We start from the raw sequence: 26106 nt of genomic DNA, 5'->3' as shown, positions 1-26106 counted from the left end.
CACCCCAACACACGGCTGACGCGCGCTGATCCCCCAAAATGATGGATGCTGACTGACTGACTCACCCCTCCCGTCCTCGCAGCCTGACATGACCGTACCTTATGTGTGTGTGTGTGTGTGTGTGTGTGTGTGTGTTTCATTACGTATATTATTATTATTCACATTTGTATTTTGTTACTTTGTTATGTTTCATTATGTATTATTTCTTTTTTTTTTTCTGATATACTCGTATCCCTTTGCTTCTGTGTCAATAAACTAAGTGTGTGTGTGTGTGTGTGTGTGTGTGTGTGTGTGTTCGCTGGAGGTGCCGGTACCGACTTATATCGAGTGCCATTTTTATATTACGTGCTTCCTGCTTGATGCTGTGTGTGTGTGTGTGTGTGTGTGTGTGTGTGTGTGTAAGCTTCCTCCCTCCCCGCCTCATTCATTTCCTGCATGTCGCTTTGTTCATTTTCCAACATTCACGTAACTAATCACTCATCATTTCATCTCTGTTCTCCTCCCTTCCCTTCCTACACCTCTTCCTCACCGCCTCTTCCTAGGTCTCTCCCAGCCTTGGTCTCCTCCTCTCCTTCCCGTGGCCTTTCACCCTCCCACATCCTCCTTTCCTAGCCATTCCCTATAACCATTTGTTTTCATCCCATATATCACCCTTTATTTAATCTCCTCTTCCCTAAGTCATATTTCACTTCACTATGCTAACTTATAGCTATATTTTTCAACATCTGTTTAACCTAGCCAAGTTTAACCTAAAGTAGCTTAGCCTAACCTAATAACCTAACTTAGCATAACCTGATTTAACCTAATGTAATTTAATCTAACCTAGCTTATCCTAACTTCATTTAACCTAATCTAATCTAGTCAAAACGTATCTTAACCTAACTTAATACAATCTACCTTACTCTAACATAACATTAACCTAACCTAATCTCACCTGACCTGACCACGCCCAACATTTACTTCAGACGAATCAATAATGACTGCTAATTTTATAACAATGCTGCCCGGTGCTGAGTGCTGCGTCTATGCTGACTGACACTCATGGTGCTGACCGCCTGACTGGCTGACTTCCTGATTTGTTTTCTTTCTTCATTACTGACAATCGTGTAGTGTGAAGAAACGGGGTCAAATTCATTATCCACCCGTTGTTAAAAGGCCGATAATTCATGATGATACAAGATAAGCTGCAAGACGCCAGTAGGCCTACACATGACAGTCTCTATATATCAGTACCTCTACCTCTCCCTATCCATACATTTGTGTTATCTCTTAAAGCCCTCTACTGATTTGGCGCTATCATCACTACGTATCTATTCTACGTAATCATCTGACACTTCACTGGTGCAATAAAATCGTTAACTCTTTCACTGCTAAATTTTTTTTTTTCATCCCTGCAATCTTTTTATTTTATGATTTTTTTTTTTTTATACGTTGTTGAATATACTAATATCTTAATAGTTTGGTAACCTAAGTAAGGCAAAAATTACCTCTCTCTCTCTCTCTCTCTCTCTCTCTCTCTCTCTCTCTCTCTCTTGTCCACGTAAGCGATTTATTTCCTTCCTTTCATTATTTTCCTCTTTTTTAATCAGTGCTGTAAATTTTAGCAGGTACTTTGTTTTCTTAGCTATTTTATTTCATCATTCCTTAGCGGCCCTGTCTCCCGGTCACAAACGAAAATAAATAAATAAATATATAAATCTCTAAAGTACGGACTCCCCAACCAGCCTTTCCTTCCCTCCCTCCTCACGGGCTTGTCGATAAATAAGTACCCGGGTGAGCCTGGGGCCAGCCATCAGTAACCTACATATCACCCTTGCCTGTGCTGCTGCCGGGGCTGACGCCGTCCTGACTACACAAAGAAAAAACGAAGGGACGGACTGCTTGCCAATATGTAAATTTCACACACAAGGATTCGTCTATGATTCGTAAATGGATGAATAGAAATTTCACTTCAAATTATCCACTTCATGATAAATTTCTCTAATCTAATCTAGTGATTCCGATAAATTCTCCAGTTTTCCTTTGTTTTCTTTCTTTACCTGTATTCTTAAGCTCTTTGTTCGCTTGTCAGGATATTCTCATAAACCACAGTGAGGATCCGGCGTATTCTCACCAGTATTTTGTATTTTTCTTTTCATTACCTGTATTCTAAAACGCTTTGTTCTCTTATCAGGGTACATTCAAAGACCACAGAGATGAGGCGTGTTCACATGAGTGTTTATCCTCTTACACTACAGAACCTGTGATAAACTACCACTAATATCATGAAAATCCCTTTGAAAATCCAGATAACCCGTTACAACCGATTAAATGTACACAAGACGAAGGTATTTTCAGGAATAAGGTCTTATGATGCTGGAGAGAGGACATGACAGCTTCTGTACTGAGTGGCCGAGGTAAATGTGTTTGTGGCCGCAGCATGAATACGTAATGAAGTTTGTACTGTACTTTCCCTGAGTCTTGGCGCGCGGGTCACAGGCTCGTAAACTTAACCCTAAACATTTTTTTTTTCTTAATCATGAACTGCCTAAGACTTATTTCACATTTATTTTAGTAGTAATTTCTCATAACCACCCTCTGTACCCTCGGAGAGATAGAATGAGGCTTTTATTCTCGTTTTCTGTGTCTGTATAAACATATGATATTCCGAATACTGACAAATAGCAGTATTAGCAGTGAAAAATGTCAAACTATTTTCTAAGGCCACAGAAATGTTAAGTCGAGTTCTCAAGGATATTTATTTCCTATTTGTATGCGCAGAATCCATAATCGATCATTGGAACCATGGAAACAATGCAAAAATCCTTATAATTTCCACTACAGCCTAACCTAATAGACACAGGGGAAGGAAGAAAACATTTACGAGGTGGCAATAATGACACGTCTTGCGAGGAAACTAAGGAAAAACGTGAGAAACTTTGGAAAAAACGTGGGAAATTAAAGACAACTCAAGAAAATGAAGGGAGAAAGCCGAATGAATTTTCTTACGTGGGGGAAGACATGAAAAATGAGATGAAAGGAGATGTCACGGCAATAATCAAGTTTCGTAATGAAGTTCTGAGCGGGGAAGTATTTGGAAAGTAAAGCATGGGGGAGAAATTAATTAAAACTTGTCCCTGTGTCATTTTTACACGATGAAAAAAAAAAAAGTGGTAATAAAAGATTGTGATGAAATATTTCGGTTTTGTCAAGTTATTTCTTTTTTCTAATGAACGCTTTACATTAAATTTTCCCCCCCACACACACACAATGACTAAAAAAAAATAAAAAATTGTTGGGTTAGAGTAGATATACATATTTCCCCCTCGCAAGACAATATAATAAATCTCCTGGACAAACTTTCCCTCTCAAGTTGCGATTTTTTTGAGAATACGGAAGTTGGCAGGATGAAGAGGCGGGGCAACTGTCAACAGCGGCCGGCAGTCGTGGGCGTAACAAGATGAAAGGAGTTTTTCAAGTAAATCTAATACTACTTAAGAACCTTGTAATCTTCTCGTTGGCGGGTTAAGTAGTGTCAGGCCGTTATTAAGTGTCTCTTTGGATTAACTTCACAAACGTCCCACACTGAGTTACGTCTACCAGTCACTGCCGCTCTAATGCACTACAGGGTGATCCAAAAGTCAGGACACGTAGGAAACTACTGTTTCTAATGATTTTGCTTCTGTTTTCAGCTTATTGAGTGTTTTCGATTAGCGATGTGAAGTTGGATTTGTTTTGTGAACCGGACGCACTAACAGAAAGTGAAGATAGAAATAAAGAAACAAGAATAAAGAAAATAAAAAAAATAGAAAGATAAAAGTAGTATATAGTAGTAGTAGTAGTGGTGTCCGGACTTTTGGGTCACCCTGTAGTAAGGTCTGGGCAGCTTCTTTGTTTCTTAGGTCTTAGGATATTCGTGTCTTTTTAACGAAGACTTTGCTCAGGGAATAATTAATGTAGATGAGAAAAGCTGAGCGTGGGAGTGAGCGCTGGTAAAAAAAAGAATGGTGGGTTTGTCTGGTTGAATCTAACTCACTCCCACCCCTTGGAGAAAAAAATAAAGAAAAGAAAAGATAAAAGAAAAAAAATATATAGTTAAACATAAAACAGATAAATAATTAAATGAATAAATAAATGTATATACTGCTGTTAAATCTCTCTCTCTCTCTCTCTCTCTCTCTCTCTCTCTCTCTCTCAAAGAAGATATAATCATGCACTAATGATCAACATAAAGCAAATTTGATATATAAATAGGAATACGCAAATTTTAGCCTGTGTGTGTGTGTGTGTGTGTGTGTGTGTGTGTGTGTGTGTGACAGTAGAGAACCCTTCCCTGGTGTGTGGGTGAGAGGACCACCACCGCCACCACACCCACGTGGCGGCCGAGGTGGTGGTGGTGGTGGTCGGTAAGGTCAAAGCCAAGTCTTATCTAAGCCGCGTCGCCTTCAAGCACCTTATCTTAATATCCGTTTATAATACACATGATTATCTTACAGTAATTTCATCTCCAGTTAATTACAAGCATCAGTGCAAGATTAATCTCATAATTAGCATAATGTGTAAGTCCCATAGGCCGTGTTCACCTGGGCCACTTAACTAAACCTTTCATTCAAATTCCCTATATAATCCTTCCGTAACCCACCTTATATTGCATTGTATGGTTTTGGCAAGTTGAGTGAGGCAAATTCAAACTTTCCTGAGACGCCTCGCCCAGGTTGCTTCTCTGCTTCCCCTCTCGGCCTGCCCTTCACTAACTTGTCCTCGCACGCGCCACTCCTGCTTCTACTTTGGAACGGTTATGTGCATCAAGTAGTGGAGAAAAAAACAACGAGCGTACACCCCTCACGTCTTAACTCCACACTGAATACTTCTTTTCCTTGAGGGCATTTAATCTATTGCTGCCACATCCCCCACTGAAGTTATCGTACGGTCTCCTTTCAAACCAAAAAATTCGCTTTTACGGTCTTCTTCCTTAATACGGATGTTCGTATTGAATTCATCACCTTAACATAAACGTATGAATGGAAATATAAAACTACTTAGAGTCTTGTGGTTCATGATATAAGTGAAAGTTAGTTTTGGTTTACTTGTACGTCAGACAGGCGGGGGAAGGATTATACTTATCCTAGCATTTCTTGAGACGTCCCTCACACATCCTAAATTATTATGATTTCCCAGCAGACGACCACGGCCTAGCGTCAAAGGGAGAAGGCAGGCAGTAATGAGTGTGTCTGCATCAGGGCGGGGGACATTCCAAGGTCTTTTCAACTTCGATTCACAAATTCGCCATCATAATTTTTTCCTTTTCATCTGTGCCCTGTCATTTGCTCACTACTCCCCTTCCCTCTGCACAAGCTGTCGTGATTTGTGTGTGTGTGTGTGTGTGTATGTGTGTGTGTGTGTGTTCGCTTCACCATAAAGGAATGAAGTGTTATGAGGTTGCAGGGGTCAAGCGGCGCATCTTTTACGTCTGGCTAAGAAAGACTAACAGAATTATAAAATATTAGGGCAATATACGTATAAGAGTGTGGCAGGCTCCCTATTCCCATTACTGGTCCCCTCTATTGCCGTGAGTAATGACTTGTCCACGTGCACCAAGCCACAGTCAGTAATGCAGACGCTGGTTTTTTTTTTTTTTTTTTTTTATGTAGGAAGGACACTGGGTAAGGGCAACAAAAATCCAATTAAAAAAAAAATGCCCACTGAAATGCCAGTCCCACAAAAGGGTCAAAGCAGTGGTCAAAAATTGATGAATAAGTGTCTTGTCAAAAAATACGATAAGTTGCAAGAAGCTGTCAGGCCTATACGTGGCAGCCACACCTATCTAATTTCACCCATCACATTCATCCATAAATTTGTCTAACCTCTTCGCTAATGACAGAGCACTACCATGATCAAGGTCTGTTCCATTTCTCTACCACTCTATTTGAGAATCAATTTTCTCTCAGTGTACTGGAGTGTCTTAACGATCTGGCGGGGCACCTCACTTCAACAAGATGGGTGTTGCTGGGCTACACTCTCCACCAGCCACACTCTACCTGTCCACCACAACATTCCCTTCAATACATTAATAATAATATACAAAAATGTGGTTCAAATACAATGCAATGCCAAATCTCCTTTACAAAGACACATGCACTAAGAGTATTTAATATCAGCACAAAGTCCCACATTCTTGAACACTTTGGTCTGTATAAGGACACTTCTGAAAGGTTAGAGAGGGCACTGTACAGATTCTCATGGGTGATGAAGCAGAATCATCATTACACAATCATTGGAACCATGAAAACAATTTTGAAAACCCATAAAACTTCTGATAAAGAATGTTAAAGCTAGTCCTGATAGGAAACAGACATTTAAGAATGTGAAGGCAAGTACTGTAATTTGCTTAATTGTATGGTAGATGTCTGGGGAACAACCTGTGCCAATATTCCCTGCATATAGTAAGACTACTCAAAGAGGACCACTAATGGGGATAGGAAGCCTGCCTCTGAGTGTCTGTTCCTGTAGTGACACAAGACCTAAGCAAGGGTCATTCAGTCCTTCATGCCCCTTGTCTCTAGTACCTGCCCCACTAAGGACATGTCAGCCAGATATTTATGTACCTCTGTGAAGTCAAGATAAATGCAATTCTTATCATTATCAAAAGTTTTAATAGAAATAGTTTCATTGTCAATCCTTTTCAAGGGAAGTGTCAGTCTTTTATATAGAAGTTAGAGAAAACTGTCTTTCAGATACTGTGAGCCATGGATCTTGGGATGTCAGCAACAGGGGGAATAATTTCACTAAGTAATGCTACACTTGTGCTGGAATGAGGACACTGGTAAATACTCAGGGCAGAGAGAGAGAGCACACAATGCTGCATCTCATTATGCTTGTCACCTGTCTCCTTGTTCTCTTAGTCCACAGCAAGTGGTCTTGCCCTAGAACACAGGGATAACTTTTCTTATACAAGTAGATGAAAGAATCCAGCCAAAACCACAAAGAGAGGAGAAAAGTGACTTAGATGCTCTTTCAAAATGTAAAAGATAAAGATTTACACAATTTCCAATTCAGTTCCAGCTTTTCTGGTAACACATTTCACTTTACCTTCCCCAAGCATTAAATTCACTTGTCAGTCAATGATGCACAATGAACACTTGACTGCCAACTGTTTGGTTCAGTCAAGCCTGGCACACACTCCACCAGTCACATAGCTTCCCTGCTCATAACTGAGATGCACACACATGAACTTAAAACTCCAAATTCCTGGGCAATTTCTCTCCCATACATGCCATACCCCTGGGTTTGGTGAGGGGGTCTTCTTGGCTTCTGCTCACAGTCTCAGACAGTTCTGGTGGCAGGTGGAGCCTCTCGATGACCATCCTGCGCCTCCTCAGCTTGAACACCCAGTCTGTGGCGTCCAGCTGGGGAGGCACCAGAGTGTTGATGGCTGCCAGCTTCACCACATGGAACAGACCATGGTAATCTTTGAAGATTGGGTTGGTCTCCTTGTCTGAGCCTTGAAAGGACTCCAGCCGCACCACAAAGTCTGCCAGAGACTGCAAGCGACGGATGAGGGCCGTGTCGTGGAAGAGATGGGAGGGGACGGTCACCAAACACACACAGAACGAGGAACGCACCAGAGCACGAAGACCATAGAAGAACGTGGTGAGTCTGTGCCACTGGTGGTCCTTCTCCTGACGACTGAATTCCCACCCCCAGAGTGGCGAGGCAAGGGAGTGCACCGCCAGTCGCATCACGTTAGTCTTGGCCTTGTTACACGCTGTGGAGAGGCCCCCCTCTGTTATCCGCCTCTCAATATGCTGCAGCAGTGGCCAGTAGTATCCAGTGGATGCTGGAGACTCCACCTCGCTGCCATCAAACAGACATGTGTCGACCTTGGCCACCTGATCCTCCTCCATGGTTCCAGTGAGGTCAAAGCTGTGACTGAACCGGTTACTGGAGAGGCCGGCAGGCGGCGCACTCTGGTTCTGGTACCTCCAGGCAATGGTCATCTGCCTGTCTGTGCCTGTGGTGGAGTCCTCGTCCGCATCCCTGTCAGTGGAGGCGGGCAGAGTGGCCATCAGGGTCTGGGGTGACTCGTCCAGGCTGGCCAGGGTCAGCATGTGGCCACTCATCACGCCCTCAGCCAGGTAGTACTTCAGGAACAGCTTGCTGTACACATCATGGCGGTCTTGCTCCAACAGCAGGATGGAACCCACAGGGAGGCCACCCCCCAGAAGATGATCCAGGGAGGGCATGCCAGTGGACAGCAGCAACTGGGAGTTGTGCACTGAGGGTCGTGCCCCAGGGATGCTCACCACCCGTGCCTTCCCCCTCTTTTGGAAGCTGCTCACGGCACCCACTCCTGACATCTGGGGACGTACAAGTGGTCACTATATGGAAAGAATGAATTAAGGATCCTTTATTCTAATCTAATCAATGGTAGAGTACTGTAGATGGTGCCTGAGCAGAGCAACCACTCACACTGCAACCCACACACCCTGCAACCCACACACCCTGCCCTCCAGTGTGACCTGAGCCCACACACCCTGCACTCCAGTGTGACCTGAGCCACCTGGAGTACCAAGGCCATGAGATCACCAAGGACTTTTAAGGGATGCCATTATTAACACTTTGCCTGATGATGACACGACGACACTTGTTACATAAGAGACTCTACTTGACTTTTACAAGGAAACAAAAAAAAAAAAAATGCCAGTACTGAAAGATTACTTGATTGCTCCATTGCTTATATTCCTGTCAGTAGCATCTGAAATTTCACTGAAAACTTATTGCAGGTCATTTTCTTAACCTCAAGAAAAGCCATAGTAATGAAGGGGGTTAAAAAAAGTGCACTAAGCCAGCACAGCCATTTCCTGAAACTCCCTCAAGGGGCAGCCACCACACCTCCACTTGTTTAACACTGTCACTGCCATATGACACTAGGTTACTCAATGACAAACTACACTGGGACACCTGACACAAGGTTAGTCAATGACAAACCACACTAGGGCACTTCTTTTGATCTACAGCTGCCTCTAAACACTTCATTGGCTGTATGTTGCAAATTCTATTAATACAGCTCCCGTTCATATAGATTTTTGTAAATATTTCACAGCACTTTTTGTGGTGTGAGCTGTTGCATGTCAAAGTGAAATAGTTAACCATTTCACTGTGATACAAAATAATTAGCAACACCAGAAGTAATACATGAGATCTTTATAAGCATTTAAAATAAAAAAGAGGAATTAAACAGAGTAGATTCAGCAATTTCTATCCAGTTTAAAAATTAGAGGTGGCTATAGAACAATTCCAGATGTCTCAGAGCGATTAGTAACTAAGGAAAGATGTACCAAATAGAGTTAATAATGGTATCATTGCCAGATACTAAAATAACTTTGTACTGAAAGGATGATAAATACTCACCTTGCAGTTCTGAAGTGCTTGTAATAACTAGTAAGAATCAAGCGTTGGCAGTGACCTACAAAGGCTCACACGTCACACATCATGTCCTGTTTCCCTCATTATGTGCTTCACTTAGTCTTGCATTCTTCTGAAAAAATATACACACAATTTTTTTTCATGTATTTTTTTTTTTTTTTTTTTTTTTTTGGTGGGGACTGGGAGGGGGACTAATAAAGTAATTTGATCAGCGGTGTTAGAATGACAGCTGCAGCATCGGTAGTAGTAGTAGTAGTAGTAATAGTAGTAGTAGTAGTTGCTGTTGTTGTTGTTGTTGTTGCACTAGTATTAATAGTTAGTAGTAGTCTCAGAAGTAATGGTGACAGTAGCATTAGTAGTCGCACAAGCAAACTTAGTAGTAGAAATAAGCAGCAATAACATAATTTGTTAGCTTTACCCTTTGCTAGTCAGTGTTGCAGCTTACCACTGATTGAAATAATGCACCTTCCAGCTCAGGATAAATGAAATTATCAAAAGAGTCCAGAAATCAATGTCACACTATGGTATCTGGACAAATTCCTTCGCCTCCCTCGCAGCTGACGAAGGTAAACACGCGGCCTCCGCACCCGCCACTTCGGCACACGCCCATCTCGCCCCCAACTGTTACATTATATTAGGTTAACTTATTTATTCGTACTTTTCTAATTTTATTATATATTTATAATTCAATTTTGCATATTTTTTCTGGGCACTCGCGAAAAATGTGGGTTCCGCTTGGCTGGGTCCCGCGGCCTGCCGAAATGAGTTGCCAGCAATGCATTGAACTGCTCTCCTCTTTGACACACGTGACTGGCACCAATCATAGCGTGACCGAGTTTTAATTGATATACACCACCACGACAATGATTTTACGAGCTTGAATGGATACTGTAAATTCGTACGATTGCCAAATTACTAAATACATGGACAAATACATATTTTTTTTATCTTCCAAATCCTCATTTCTTCATGGGTGGATGACACCAAGATGTGGAAATAGTGCTGTCTTGCTTGGACACAGAAAGATACACATTTCACATATAACATCCATTTTTATCCTTCATCTTTACTTCATATGTAACTGGCACCAAGATTGAAGTTTGGCACCAAGATACGAGTATGGTCCTATATCTCGCACGACACCCTTACTACTACCATTGACAGTAATTTTACAAGTTAGATTAGTACATTAGTACAAAGACAAGTACACAATCGAATAACAACTGTCTCTTACCTTCATCTTTTTGTTCTTCAGACGTGACAACAATCAAGATCGAGCGAGTGGCCCTGCCTTGCTTTAAGGCCCTGTTCACATTAGCGGAGGGAGCCGTGCCACTGATCTTGCTTTTTTTCTTTTTTTTTATGTAAGAAGGACACTGGCCAAGGGCAACAAAAATCCAATAAAAAAAAATATGCCCACTGAAATGCCAGTCCCATAAAAGGATCAAAGCAGTGGTCAAAAATTGATGAATAAGTGTCTTGAAACCTCCCTCTTGAAGGAATTCAAGTCATAGGAAGGTGGAAATACAGAAGCAGGCAGGGAGTTCCACAGTTCACCAGAGAAAGGGATGAATGATTGAGAATACTGGTTAACTCTTGCGTTAGAGAGGTGGACAGAATAGGGGTGAGAGAAAGAAGAAAGTCTTGTGCAGCGAGGCCGCGGAAGGAGGGGAGGCATGCAGTTAGCAAGATCAGAAGAGCAGTTAGCATGAAAATAGCGGTAGAAGACAGCTAGATATGCAACATTGCGCGTTGAGAGAGAGGCTGAAGACAGTCAGTTAGAAGAGAGGAGTTGATGAGACGAAAAAGCTCTTGATTCCACCCTGTCTACAAGAGCAGTATGATTGGAACCCCCCAGACATGTGAAGCATATTCCATACATGGACGGATAAGGCCCTTGTACAGAGTTAGCAGCTGGGGGGGTGAGAAAAACTGGTGGAGACGTCTCAGAACACCTAACTTCATAGAAGCTGTTTTAGCTAGAGATGAGATGTGAAGTTTCCAGTTCAGATTATAAGTAAAGGACAGACCGAGGATGTTCAGTGTAGAAGAGGGGAACAGTTGAGTGTCATTGAAGAAGAGGGGATAGTTGTCTGGAAAGTTGTGTCGAGTTGATAGATTGAGTTTTTGAGGCATTGAACAATACCAAGTTTGCTCTGCCCCAATCAGAAATTTTAGAAAGATCATAAGTCAAGCGTTCTGTGGCTTCCCTGCGTGATATGTTTACCTCCTGAAGGGTTGGACGTCTATGAAAAGACGTGGAAAAGTGCAGGGTGCTATCATCAGCGTAGGAGTGGATAGGACAAGAAGTTTGGTTTAGAAGATCATTAATGAATAATAAGAAGAGAGTGGGTGGCAGAACAGAACCCTGAGGAACACCACTGTTAATAGATTTAGGAGAAGAACAGTGACCGTCTACCACAGCAGCAATAGAACGGTCAGAAAGGAAACTTGAGATGAAGTTACAGAGAGAAGGATAGAAACCGTAGGAGGGTAGTTTGGAAATCAAAGCTTTGTGCCAGACTCTATCAAAAGCATTTGATATGTCCAAGGCAACAGCAAAAGTTTCACCAAAATCTCCAAAATCTCTAATTCATGCCACTGTACGGGGACAAGGCAGCATAGCTTTGGTTTCTGCATTGGCAGGAAGAGACAACACTGGGGTCATGCTTTTCTACAGAGATGTTCAGAACATTGTACCCCATGTTGAGAATTGAGGGACTCTCTCTCTCTCTCTCTCTCTCTCTCTCTCTCTCTCTCTCTCTCTCTCTCTCTCTCTCTCTTAATCGGCTAGGATCACGGGCCAAGCTAGCCAATGGAAACGCAATGTGGCCTTCAAACTGCCAAGTGTGTATGCTCCCATTCAAATGGATGTAAAATCGATCCGCCGGTTTTTTTTTTTTTTTTTTTTTTTTCCGCGCGTATGAAAAAGTTGACCTCGATCCGAGTAGGAACCGCGGCGGGAGGAAAAACTACGTGGCTGTGTTGAACGCCCGCCTATGTTAGAATCCCGAGCAGATGAAACCGCCTGATGTGAACACTACCGACAATGATTTTACAAGTTATTAGTGTACATGAACACAGATCACATTACAACTATTTCTCTTCTTTCTCCTGTATACATTACTGACAGCAAACAAGCTATTATGAGAGGCTCTTTCTTGCTTGACAGCGACCGCAACCACCAACATCACAGTGATTGGCACCAAGGTAGGGAAAGTAACCTTAACTCACGTGCCAACAAAGACCACCTCCAACGCAGTTATTTTACGGATTAAATGAGTAGATACATGAACAAATACAAAGTGTGCCAGGCCATCTGTCCCACATCCCCTCTGCATGCGTGATTGGGGGCATGTAAGATAATGAATGGCCCTGTCTTACTTGGCACCAACCATCACTACTGCGTATACATCTACAGTGACTTTACAATTCTCTCTCTCTCTCTCTCTCTCTCTCTCTCTCTCTCTGAGTGTGTGTGTACATGAGATTGGTACCAAGAGAGGGAGAGAGAGTGAGTGGCCCCATCAACCTTGGCACCATCCACCACCACCACCACCACATTTCATATAACCACCATTTCTGTTTCCTGTCCCTCTTTCAGTAGAAGCGACTGGCACCAAGGGAGAGAGAGAGAATGGTCATATCATATTTGGCATCAGCATTATCATCACATGAGTGACTCGTGTCCTGCGCAGTGGGTGCCAATGGGTGCCAAAAGCAAGATCAAGATGTAAACACACAGGTGCCAGGGGCTGCCACAAGCTGCCAGGGGTCGCTTGCCCCCCGCTGGGAACAGGAAGCATAACACACACTCCCCACCAGTAATAAGCACCAATTATCGCCTCTCTTGATGCCCTCTGCCTTGCTTGGTCATCAATACATTAAGAACTATTGTGTTTATTAATATTTTGGGGTTGGGTTTGGGGAAAGTGTTCGTTAAGTGACGTCCGAGCTTCGTCATCAGCTGGATCCGAAGACTCAACACGGAACCTCACCACTCACTCGTCACCTATCCTCGCCCTTATTAATCACCTCTGCGCAACACCACCAAATGTGTGTTTGTTGCGGTTCTTTGTCGATATTTGGTAAAGCACTCGTGGATTGATGTGAGCCTCGCTTGGAGTCATTGCTTGGACTCCATACTCAGCTGGACTGTTCCCTATCCCTCTCCTTTCCCCGTCCCTGACCTCAACCACGCCGTGCAGCCCTTCAGGTCCTCGCCTCGCCCGCCCAAGGGACTCGCCAAGATGTGAGTACAGGACGAGGGGGGGAATGAAGGGGGAAAAAAGAAATTTTATTATTTTCGTTTATATTTTCGGACTATTTATGTTTATTGCTACCTTAACTCTATGGATTATGATATATTTTCTTAGTCTTTCAGAATTATTCAGTTACCATACAATTTTAGTAGTGTTGGGGATAGTAGCAATAACAGCTGTGTGCAGGGCCACTCAGGATAACCTTGGCCAGCACAGTGCAGCCATGCATCCCATCTGGCACCCTCCTTGGCACTTCAACCCTTGGCAAATCTTACCAGTAGTGGCTTTTTATATATATACCATTGTTGCCCCTCTCCAGGACAACCAAGCTTAGGGAGGTGGGAGGGCAGACAGAATTTTAGGGTGGGAGAAGTCAGTGCCAAATTTGGACATTTGTGAAAAGTCTAAGGATGAGACGTCACATTTTTTAAAACAGAAACTTTCTAGCCTAACCCAGCTTTACCTAACCTAACTGTGGGGGCAGGGGAATCTTCTCTCACTGGACCTAACATAAGTAGGGAGCTTTGCCCCACCCCTCCCCACCACCCCTAGACCTGTCTTTAAGGACACTTAACATAACCTACCCTAACCTAACCAGGAGGGCTCCCCATGCTTAATTAAGGACACAAACCTAACCTATTCTAAAAGGGGACTTTGCTCCTCCTGGATCCCCTTTAAGGACAACATAACCTAACCTGTTTCTGAGCATCTCTCCCTTGTCTTGATACCACCAGTACTTTTATGAACATTTTGGAACCCTTGATGGTGAGGAAGTGGGAAGCCAGTGTTTACGTTTCAGCAAGGTACAGTGAGAGGCAGTGACATGTGCCTTTACTAGAGTGAGATACAGGTGCAAGAGTTAATGGCAAGTTATCACATTTTACTGGAAGATCTATTGTAATCCAAACAGAAACACAACAGATCTGTTCTCTGTTCAGTTCTTCACCCACTTTTCCTATGCTCTATCATGTTGCATTGTGTTCTTTCTTAGTAACTTATTAACACCCACGTTCCTCTGTCACAAAGTAGACTAACATCTCACCCCTCGGCTACCAGAGAAACAAACTAACATGTCATCATCTCTGAAAAGTCACGGAGCATCTTGTCATCCTACTTCCTTGTCATTCCACAGAAGATATGAGTTGATTGCACAGCACTTTAAAGACCAAACAGTAATGCCTCTTGATATGTTTGAGATGATGGGTCTGGTGAACATTTGCTGCCAAACACAGACCAGTACTGCTCCACTCTCTATTAAGTCAGGTATAGATGCACAAAATAGAGTACCATAATGTAACAAGGGTGTGTTGCATGGCAGATGCGGAAACATTGACTACATAACCAAACTTCACTTCACAAACATGAAGGTATCCCAGATTTGATGGTATGTGCTAAAACCTATCGTACCTCCCAGGATATGATTCATCCCTATTGCACAACATCTGTGTTTGCTTGGATGTTACACAGATTGATAGTGAGAGTCTTTCCATGCAGGTGTTCGTGTCACAACAGAGTTACATTATGGTGTTCTGTTTGCATGTCTACCTGGGCTGTAGTTGAAGTTTTATTCTGGGTTGTGTACAAGTTTGCATTATGTTTGAATATTGTACATCTGTGCTGTGGGTTATCCATTATTAAGTTTGAGAGCATCAAAATATAGATATTGTAAGTCTTCTTTGGGGTTATTTATAATATTCAAAAATATTACATATGTAGATGTAAGTCTTCTTTGGGATTATTTATAATTTTGAGAAAAATGTACAGTAGATGTAAGTAGATACAAGGGGCATGGATGAGTGGTCAGGCATGTCAGTGGCCTACATTTTTCTGTTAGTTAATTATGGTTTTCGTAAGCATTGACACTTAAAAAGTGCAATTTTATAATATTCTGCTCCTTTGGACAATTTTTTTATGTAATGTGCAATTGTCTGTTGAATATTTGTGTCAATGATACTTAATGTACAGCTATCTGATCATGAAAGTACATTTATTTACTTGTATTTCAAATGTACAAGTATAATATTGCTTACACATCATTGCATTGACATTATTGCTTTATATACATGAAGGAGAGAGCAATGCAAGGTCAATGTATTGCATTCTGAATTACAGTCTTATCTGTGTAGCATTCAAGTTCACTTCTAAAAACTGATATTGCAGTACATCTTGTATCTCTGCTGTTATCAGTGAACCTTGTGTGATTGCTATTAAATAAGAAAAGTATGCAATCTAAGCAATACTGGCTTGCCTTTATCAGAGTTTGTTGACACCAGTAACAAGACAACAGTGAACCACTTGTCCTTGCCTCGTGTTGGGCTCCTTTCCTTTGAGTTGTGTTTGTAGATCTTGAACACTGAATAATTGTAAGTAGATAATGTTCCTTCATTTGATTCACATAACATAATGATCTTATGAGTAGATTTCAAGCACTATGGGATGTATTACTTTTATTTCCTCCTCTTGGAGAGACATCATTCACAGCATTGGTGTATTTATCACTCTTCTCTTCATCTTACAGGCAGTGGAAGCTTCCTGCCTCCGCAACTGTTGTAGTGTGATCTCAGGCTGGCCGTAACGGTAAACAAACACTCGGCATAAGGAAAAGCACGCCAAAAGTCCATCTGGCACTTAGGAACTGGCCTCATAAGTGCCTCAAGCTGGGGGGTAAACTGACCCTTGCTTCACTGTTCCCTTGCTTAAGTTGTCTGTCGTGAGGCTTGGCTGTGTGGTGGGAGGCACTGGGAAAAACACCGTGACTGAATGCCTGGGGTTTTTGTGGGGTGGAAATGTGCACTGGAGCAGATGAAGGATGTGTGACTCGTGTGGAGTCTGATGTAGTGCACTGAGAAAGTATTTGGAAGATGGAGAAACATGAATGTTGAATGTTACAAGAGCAGGATGATGTTGGCTGTGTAAATATTTGAATGGAAATGATTACGAATGCATTACGTTCTCTTGGGAAACACAGTTGCATGAATGTGATGACCTAAGTGATTAATTGTGCAAGTGTTTGACCCTTTACATGATCTAAAGTTAGTTATGAGAAGTGAGATTGAGAGTTTTGAAATTACACATTACTGAATTTGAAGTAAGTAATTATTGTGTTGCAAGAGTTAAATGTATTAATGAATATATAATTATTAGTTCAAGAAAAGTGCCTTAGTGTCTAATATGCGTGTATAAGTTAGTTTAAACCTTGGACAAAAAGAACAGTTTAAAAGGGAGCTGTAAGAGATGCAGAGAGAGAGAGAGAGAGAGAGAGAGAGAGAGAGAGAGAGAGAGAGAGAGAGAGAGAGAGAGAGAGAGAGAGAGAGAGAGAGAGAGAGAGAGAGAGAGAGAGAGAGAGAGAGAATGCTTATAGAATGCACCACTAGCAGTCCAGTATAATCAGCTACCTTCTCCTGTTCCTCCATCCTGCCTGGCCACCACCACAGGCTGCCAAGACCCCCGCTCAGGAGAAATGTGCTTGCCATCCCCCTGTCAACACTCTTTGTGCAACACCTGTATGCTGTGAGGCTGAGACCAAGGCCAAGAGCAGTCCTGATGTCGCGGTCACTGAGCCCCGAGGACCGGCGGGAGCTGGGGCGCCTCACCAAAATCCTGACACAGAAGGTGGTGCAGGTGGTGGTGCAGAGCCGGCTTGGGGAGAAGGCACACACCAGGTCCAAGTCTCCAGTGCAGGGGTCTGACTGGGTGGGTCTTGCTGCTTTGTCTTGTATTGATGCCCAGATGGTCATACTTGACTGGACATTCCTTCCCACCTTACTAGTGACTACAAGCAATTTTGTCTCATAGATGCTCTCAGATAACTAAACATTCTTTCCTGCCTTGTGATGTTTAATGTAATGCAATCGTACTTAATCTTAAATGCTCTTAGATGGCAGGACATTCTTTCCTACCTAACCACTGACTTCTATTGATGTTTAATGATATGCAGCCATACTTATTCTTACATGCTCTTAGATAACTGGACCTTTACCAGTAACTACTATCATTGATGGTTATTGTAATGAAGCCATACTTTTCTTATATGCTTAGATGCCCTTAGATGACAGGACATTCCTTCCTACCATACCAGTGACTACTGTTGATGATGTTTGATTCAATGCAACTGCCCAGTGTCAAGTCTTTCCTTCACTGAGATGACCAGACATTTCATTCCAGCCTATCTTACCAGCCTACTTTACCGTACTATTGATATCTAATTTATTATATCACAAGGCCTTACAAAAATTTGGTCTCAGCCTTTTAAATCTAGAAACAAGAATCTCCTTTACCCACACAGAGCCTAAGACAAACAGATACAAACGCAGCCCAATACGCTTCATAGTACATAATCTAAAACCTCCTGACCACAAACCTTCCCTTGCTATAAACCTTGCAGTTTAACCTGGGCATTGAGGACATAGGGGAGATCCAGCAGGAGACCAAGAAGGGACTCGGCGGACACCTTCCAGAAAAGGGGAAGCCGTTAGTGGTGGAGATCATGCTAAGGACGCCCACTCTGGACAGTCTCGTGCTGGAGTTGTGGACGCTGACAGTGCTGGATGCCTGTGACACTTCCCCAGCACGCATCAACCCAACGATATACAACAGGATGACGGTGAGTGTGTGACGATGATGATGAGTGTGTGACGATAACTTGGAGTGTGTGACAATGACTGGTAAGTGTGACAAAGATGGTGAGTGTAATGATGATGGTGAGTCTGTGGGGATGACGGTGAGTGTGTGACAATGATGCTAAGTGTGTGGGGATGATGAAGAGTCTGTGGGGATGATAGTGAGTGTGTGAGGTTGGTGAATGTGTGACGATGACAGTGAGTGTGCAAGGATGACCATAAGAACATTAGGAAAGCTGCAAGAACCCATTAGAACTACACTTGGCAGTCCCTGTACAAAATATACCTTCCTACTTCCACCTATCACCTTTATCTATATATAAATTTGTATAGATTTTGAAGCTTCCTAATGACTCAGCACTAGCAGCCTGATTACTGAGTCTATTCCTTTCATCTAACACTCTAAGAACAAATTTTGTTTTATTTATTTAATCTAACTTTATGAAGCTTTAACCCACTATTTCTTGGCCTATTATGTGATTTCTTTCCTATCTTGTCATGGGAGGAAAGGAGCAGTGATGGAGATTGATTAATTGATTAGTTGGTCAATATAAGACACAAAACAACAGGTTCATATAACTTAACAATGATCAGAGACAGAAGAGTATAGCATGATCATAATAGGGAAGAGATAAAGAATGTGGAAGGAGAAGAAAACGTGGAGAAATATTAAACTATATGATGGCGGTGATTATGACAGTGACAGCAGTGATAATGGTAATGATAATGCTACTAGTGGGGGTGGCATGATCCTAACAGTGGTATCTTCTCCCTTAGGTGCTGCTCAAGTCCCTCCTCTCCGTGACGCGCATCACTCCCGCCTACAAGCTGGCATTCCGGCAAGGCCCGGACTCCTTCATCATTTGCTACAGAGTGTATCTCGGAGATCCTGACTATGAGTGTCTTGGTATGTGTGCATGTGTTTGTATGCACTATCTGTACAGCAGTGAGTCAACTCTGTAATGTCTTGTCTTATTTTAGTATGATGACCGAGGTTTCAAGACACTTACTGTACAATTTTGGATGATCGTGTGACGTTTCTTGTGGGACTCGCACTTCAAGTGGGCCTTTATTTTTACCCTTTTTGTTGCCTTTGGCCAGTGCTCCTTTTGCATAAAAACTAATAAACTATCCAGCTTATAAGTAAGGATGTTGAATTAATAAATGATTTAGTAAAAGAGACAATCTATCTGTATATCAGGCCAGCATTCCCACACAGGGTGATGCTAACAAAGCACCACACACTCACACATCATTCACATTCTTAGACCCATCAACACCTGTTGGAAAGAAACAGTCTCGTGGACCACCGCACTACACCCCGGGAGCCTGGGCAGTGCTTCATCATAACTGCTCATAAAATATTTAGGATAATTTACTATTTTTTCAAGATTATTCCCTTTTTTTTTTATATATATATTTATTTATATTTGTTTCTTTCAGGGGAGAATTCAGTCCAGGCTCGGCTGGGTCAAGTCACCACACCAGAGTCCACACTGCTGCTGTGTGTGTCGTACCGCACCCAGATCACCCTGGCGCCGCCCGTCCGCAGCCCCGTGCATGACCCCATCATGCTGAAGAGCGACCACTTCAAGCCAGAGATTTCCCCAAGGCACTGCAGAAGGGGCACTGATCGGTAGGTGTAGGTGTATGTCTGTGCGTGTGTGGATGTCTCCAGTTTAAGGGTTAAGAGAAATTAACAAATACTATGTTGCTCAGGGGAACGGACAGCTCTGAGGCAACACAGACCTCAGACGAAAGCCAGGATGCAGGTCGGCTCTTCACCACCTCTCCTCCTGACCACCCGTCAACCCCACGCTCCAGAACCAGCAGGTGGGTGGCTCAGCCTGGTTACACTCCCCCCTAGTGTAGGCACGAGTTCACACCTCTGCCTGCCATCACACTAGAAACTTTAAGTGCCATTTCATTTTTGGTATTAATATACATACTCTTGCACTGATATGGCCACAGTCTTTTGGCATATTATCTCAAGGATAAGCTAGCACTTCTGTGTGTGATTGTAGGCTGCTTGGTACTAAAAGCTTATTTTTTTGTGTGTGCACAATGAAAACTTTGCAAATTAAAAACTTATAACACTTATACACGCATATAAAAACAGATGGGACCACACCAGCATGCCTCAGGCCCTGTCATTATGCCATAGCCTTGTAAACACACACACAGCTCACTAACGCCAGTGCTGTTGCAGTGAGAGCAGCTGCCGAGGGCATTCACAGCAGCAGCCAGAACGCAAGATATCAGTGGCCTTTGTGGACGCCAAGCCTCCCAAGCCTGATGATTTCTTCCTCCCAGACATCCCATTCTCCAATCTGCTCACCTCAACTGTGGAGGTGCAGGCCAAGGGTGAGAGGGAGGCTGCAGCACCTCAGACTCAGGTACACACTCTACTCATGTACTGAAGACTTTTGGTTAATTTTTGTGCTACTTTGGCTTGTATTCTCAAATGCTTTGTCCTCTCACCACAAGTATCAGTTTTTTTTAAAGGCCACAGAAGTGATTAGTCATGTTTTTGTTGCTGTTTTTCCATTCAGGAAGCAAAGCCCTTGTTAAAATATCACTATAATCATGAAATGCCATTGAAAACTTTGGTAACTTCATATAGAGCCTGTTGAAATAGTTGAAATAAGATGTTACAGTGTTTGAGAACATCCCCAGCTTAATGTACTAGATAAATTTGCAAGGAATTGTGTCCATACAAATTGAGGACAGAATTAATACATTTCCCTTCACCAAATGCAGGAGAAGGGTGCTGGTGGAGTAGCCACAGTGGAGGGAGGGGAGAAGGTTGCCATGACAGGCTCTGATGGTTCGCACAAATCCACCGCCTCAGCTCAGCTCAAGGAAGAAGCAGACTTTGTTATGGTGGAGTTGGTAAGGCCTAAGATTATTTTCCTCATGACCATAAACAAACTCAGCCTTTAGCAGTGATGGAGTTAGTAAGGGTTAATTGCTTCCCTCTTGACCATTACCAAACTGTCACTCTTCTTTAGCTCTTCTTTATAATGCTTTCTCAGAAGAACAAATGCACTTTAGAGTTTTCTCAGAACACTTGCACACACTCCTATTTTGGCCCCACAGAAAACCCCCTTTGCTGGAATGCAGGATGCCGGGAATGACCTTGGCACCTTTTACCGCGAGTGCCAGAATGCCCCACAGCTGCGGATGTTTGCCGACACACCAGAGGATGAGATAAGCGACCTGGCAGAGCAGCTCCTGACCTTTGAAGGATACGTGGACGACTACAACGAGCTGGTGCGTTCCTTACACTCTGAAGAAAGCCCAGGCAGCTCTCAGTGAAACCTGGGAGAGTCATCACTGCTTGTCCTCTCACACTCCTGTTGTAGCCTTGTGTTTAGTTCAAAGTGAGACAGGTAAGGGTTTGTGTTCGGACGCCAAAGAACTGCTACTGCTGTGTGTTCTCTTGTGCTCATGTTGCAGCCTTGTGTTGTGTTTTGATTGCACATGAGAAGGATTTTAGTGACTGGTGCACTGTGCTTGTCTCCTACTGCACCAGAGAGAGAGAGAGAGAGAGAGACTAGCCCTAAGTCAAGGCTTAAGAATTGCTTTTTATTGTTCTTTTCTGGCTGTATTTTGTTTACAAGTAAATAAGTTATATGCAGCAAAGTCCAAACTGAGTGTTCCTGAGAAGGGCATAGTGTGTGTATGTGTGCGTGTGTGTGTTTAACAGCTACCCAGATGGGGGCCAGCGAACAAATGATAAAAGAAATGATGACACTAAACTAGATTTTCAGTGATGAACATCTTATGAAATATTTAATCTTTAGATACATGAAACCTCAAGCAAATATTTAATCAATAGATACATGAGACCTCGAGCATTAAGATAGATGAATACAGCACCTGAGGTAATAAGTAAATATTAGGACTACTACATGAAGCTAAATTAGATGATTTAAGATGATCAACAGTTGCAGGTAGGAGAATGGAAGGTTGTAATAGTGTAGCAGAGAAAATATTTAACGTATACACAGCAGAGTAGGGGACACGGGACAGCTATGTGTTTCTTCGTAGTAAACCTGAGTGTCATTTGCCTCATTATCATTATTCTTCTCACAAGTGGACGTGTTAATGCAGGACGCTGGGAGTCTTGATGATTCCCAGATAGGAAGGATGTGGACAAGTATTGGAAGTTAATACAATCACTTTAATATTGTAACGTTTGAATTAGTAGGGATTATCACAGACTACAGCAGGGTACAATTGGTTCCTTCAGGTTTTACTCAGTAAGAAATGTTCCTTGAGACAGACGAGCATGGCGGTGGTGGTGGCCATCTCTGTGCAATGAAGTTTAGTCCAATGATGTTGTTGTAGAGCTGTGTTTTATGTCACTGAGTTTCTTATATCTTTTATGTAATGTTTTAATAATTCTTGTTTAACAAGTAAATGGTGGATGAGGCAATGGTGTGCGTGTCGGTGGCTGAAAAGTGTTGCAGAGGTGTGTGAAGAGGATTCCTGCTGGAAGTTAGAAAAAAGGGATACCTGTGTGGAGGAGTATGCTTTGCGGTCAAAGAGACAAACTGCCGAAGTCAAGGGAGCAAAAGTTAGCATTTAACTACTAACATTGTGGTAATGGATGGCCTAGAAGATATTGAAGGCTCCTTGCCAATGAACAAATTGCAGCACTTGTCAGCTATGTAGGGTGTTTGATTCCTCAGATAAAGAAAAAGACATGTACTAGGAAGAGCTCACACCTGCATGTTAACTATAGCCACAGCTATAACCAGCCACACCAGTGTACCGCCACACAGCCTCAATGCACAGCTGAACTTATAACTCTGGCATTGTTGTCGTAAAGTAGAAGGATGACCGCTTCTCGTGGCTTTTATCTTATACTTTGTAAGTGAATCTTGACAGTGGGAGGAGGAGCCACTTTTCTTTGATAGCCTTGTCCTGAGGCAGTGATTCTCCCCAACAAATACATTGCCTGGAGTTAAGTAAGTTTTTATGTTCTATTTTTACTGTATGTATATATATTTGAGCTTTTTATTTGAATTAGTATTTTTGTTGAAGAACATATATTTCTCCTTCAAATACCTGTCCTTTTCAAATGTTCATATCATCCGTTTCCTTGAACACAATCCCATCATCCATTTCTTGGTTTCACCCCAACATTCAGTGCAAGCTGCTGTGCCTCAGTGCTCAGAGCCTGCAGAACTGAGCCAGCAGAATACACTCACTGTCTTACTCTTGGAGATTTCTTGTCTGTTTTCTCACTTGCTGGAAGAACACACGGGCACACCACACATTTGCACTTTGTCTTTGGAGTGATGGACACCTGTTTGAATATACACGTTTCTAATTGCTGTGACACTCTTTGTCTATCACTCATTATATGTATCCAGTTATATATAAAATACACAAATAGGCAAATTTGTACCCACACTGGCTGGACCATTTACATTTAATTTAGTTTTTCTGTAATCCTGAGCTCAGAATTGATTCTGGCATGAGGTGGCAGTTTAGCACAAAATATTCTAATATTCAAAATTCCAAGTTTTCTATGGTTTTCACACAACTCTACTTTGGTGCCCAACATACCAGTGTGTCCCATCAGCTGTGAGGAAAGAGTGAGTCTCAGAATGATGTCTTTGTCCTCTGCCTGCCAAGAAGCCTTCACTTGGCCTGATGGATCACCCTTCATCCTAAATCATTTCAGCTCGCCTGCTTCCCATCATGCACATCATGACAAGTGCATCACCTCACCAGGAACACATTCAGACACCCTGAGGAGTGATGTATTTCTCACTCATCATGTGCATGAAAGAACAACACAAGCTGTCTCCAGTATACAGAACTTGTCAGTGCTTTGGCTTTTTGTGTGTTTCAGAAGCTGCCAGGCATTGTATGTCATCTCTGATATATAACACAAATTGGCTTCTTAAATATGTAATATTGAAAATAATACTGGGCAAGGTTTCTCTACAGTAACTTCTCACAGTGCACAAAGTGTATCTCAACAGTAACTTCTCACAGTGCACAGAATGTATGTGAATATTTTATCATTCTGATGGCATTTTATTTGACCTGAAAGTGACTGTGCTTGTATTGTCTCCAGCAAGACAGACTCTTCAGTTTTCCCTTCAATATTTTACCTAACAGCACAGCACAAAATAGCTCTTAGCATTGTTTACCAAAATTCATCTCGATACAGAATGTGCAAGTGTGTCGAAATCCTGGTGAGAAAATACTGCAGTGGTTCCTTGCAGCATCCCATCAGTGTTTCATGAGTAGTGGCACAGCTGTTGTCCTTCACATATCAAGGCACGCTGTCTCCCTGCCGTCAGTGTGCCATCACCAACACGCCAAGTCAAAATACCCCAAATTATTCTATTTATTGTACTTATATGTATTTAAGGCTTTTGATATACATATATATTTTTTTAATCCCCTAATAATTAACCAGATGTGTGAGCAGCTGTGCTTTTGGTCAAGGATTTCAGAGATGAGGATGTTAATTATTGTGTTTGTGTTGTACAAAGCACAACAGCCTCTCAACACATGACTTGGTGTCATGTGTGCACTCTGCTTTTTTTCCTTGTTCCAGGAGCTGAGGTCATAGCAAAGGTGCATCACCAACAGAGGTGATGGTGGAAACTTGTGATGCATAATGGAATGATGTGAAGTGAAAGCCATTTATAGAATCTTGTAACTCATTCCATATATACTTTAGCTGATGCTTCCTGTATAGTTGAGCAGAAAATATTCAGCCAAACTTTTACATTGTATTAAAGTAAGTCAGAACAGTTGAAAATTTGTGGAATCTGATATGGAAAAGGGAGTCCCTTAGATGAGGACATGCCATGTGAGCGATTGCAGCGCGAACTCTTGCCAAACACACTACTAGTGACCCGACTGTAGTGTTTTCAGTCAGCCCTATCCTCTCCTCCCCGATGCAGAGGGAGGAGACACATTCGTAAAGACTCTGTAGCTCACGTACTAGCTGTAGTTTCCTAGAATTCATTTTCTTGGTAGTGATAATATCAATTGTTCCACATACTCCCCAGCAGATGTTTGTAGTGGTGTACCAGACTTTTCTGTTCCAGCTGTAATCAGTCCCAGCAGAATGGCTTACTTGTTGCTGTCACTCGGGTGTGGGTGAGGATCGGCAGTGGTGGCGTTTACTCTGTTTTGTGATAGACGAGGTAATCTTGATTAGGTCGGCGTCCTTTCCTACATTAGAGAAGGATGCCGCCCAAGGTGTTCACTTTGTGGTTATCTTGTCGTCATCTCATTTTTGGCATTGTGATGGAAAACTGTGTAAGCTAAAAATACCTCCTTAATTATTAGGTTATGTTTTGCCTTATGAGAAAATAGGGAAGTGTTATTGCAAGGCGTGACATGTTTCCACAGTCAGAACTGTTTATATTATGGAAATCTTTGACTTGTATAAATATTTTGAGATTGTGAAATAAATTATGTGTAATGTAATTGTGGTTTGTATCCTCCACAAATAAGAACATTTCTGTGTATGTCATAGAAGACAAGTACAAATACTGGGATGAAAGCACTGAGCCCTTTCCTCTGTGCTTTAATTTCTCCACTGAAGCAAGTGTGATTTATCTCAGTAACTGCCTTTCAAGTGGGATCTTGGCTTAGTACTTTATACAGATGGATGGCACAATAGTTAAGACCTTCACAATGGAAAAGGATTTTGTAGGAATTTTCTCATTCCATCAATATCAAAACTCCATGCACTAATCATGGATCTCAAATTGCACAACTGGCCAAATACTTTCACAAAAAGGCCTATCAGTAACCAGTGTATGTATGTTATCAGG

At 42.3% G+C, this 26106-nt stretch overlaps 3 protein-coding genes across 7 annotated transcripts in view; 1 reads left to right on the top strand and 2 right to left on the bottom strand.

The window, feature by feature from the left end:
* LOC135094560 (extracellular sulfatase Sulf-1-like) overlaps nt 1-5589 on the bottom strand; it is a 75756-nt gene extending 70167 nt beyond the window's left edge. Inside the window, exon 1 of one of the 2 annotated variants that reach the window (XM_063994761.1) lies at nt 4622-5589. The gene's annotated coding sequence lies outside the window, so the exon portion shown is untranslated. The remainder of the gene's footprint in view (nt 1-4621) is intronic. The other variant, XM_063994760.1, reaches the window with a different exon arrangement.
* Nucleotides 5590-6113: 524 nt separating this feature from the next.
* LOC135094563 (elongator complex protein 4-like) lies at nt 6114-10018 on the bottom strand. 2 transcript variants are annotated; one of them, XM_063994770.1, is made up of 3 exons: nt 9824-10018; nt 9391-9517; nt 6114-8336 (listed from the first exon to the last, which is right to left on the bottom strand). In XM_063994770.1, exon 3 carries the CDS (start codon nt 8334-8336, stop codon nt 7212-7214), a length of 1125 nt encoding a protein of 374 aa, XP_063850840.1. In that variant the 5' UTR covers nt 9391-9517; nt 9824-10018; the 3' UTR covers nt 6114-7211. The 2 variants fall into 2 exon arrangements, with proteins under 2 accessions (XP_063850840.1, XP_063850839.1); XM_063994769.1 differs by having other exon boundaries at nt 9851-10018.
* Nucleotides 10019-13024: 3006 nt separating this feature from the next.
* Nucleotides 13025-25756, top strand: LOC135094561 (autophagy-related protein 13-like). 3 transcript variants are annotated; one of them, XM_063994765.1, is made up of 10 exons: nt 13028-13657; nt 16186-16244; nt 17102-17360; nt 18052-18270; nt 19064-19193; nt 19730-19922; nt 20006-20119; nt 20496-20682; nt 21047-21178; nt 21386-25756. In XM_063994765.1, the coding sequence occupies exons 3-10, from the start codon at nt 17211-17213 to the stop codon at nt 21602-21604; spliced, it is 1344 nt and encodes a 447-aa protein (XP_063850835.1). In that variant the 5' UTR covers nt 13028-13657; nt 16186-16244; nt 17102-17210; the 3' UTR covers nt 21605-25756. The 3 variants fall into 3 exon arrangements, with proteins under 3 accessions (XP_063850833.1, XP_063850835.1, XP_063850834.1); XM_063994764.1 differs by having other exon boundaries at nt 13029-13657; nt 16186-16331; XM_063994763.1 differs by lacking the exon at nt 16186-16244 and having other exon boundaries at nt 13025-13657.
* The last annotated feature ends 350 nt before the right edge of the window (nt 25757-26106 follow it).

Source organism: Scylla paramamosain, chromosome 46 (genome assembly GCF_035594125.1).
Source record: "Scylla paramamosain isolate STU-SP2022 chromosome 46, ASM3559412v1, whole genome shotgun sequence".
Lineage (NCBI taxonomy): Eukaryota > Metazoa > Arthropoda > Malacostraca > Decapoda > Portunidae > Scylla > Scylla paramamosain.
This window is presented reverse-complemented; position numbering and strand designations above follow the sequence as displayed.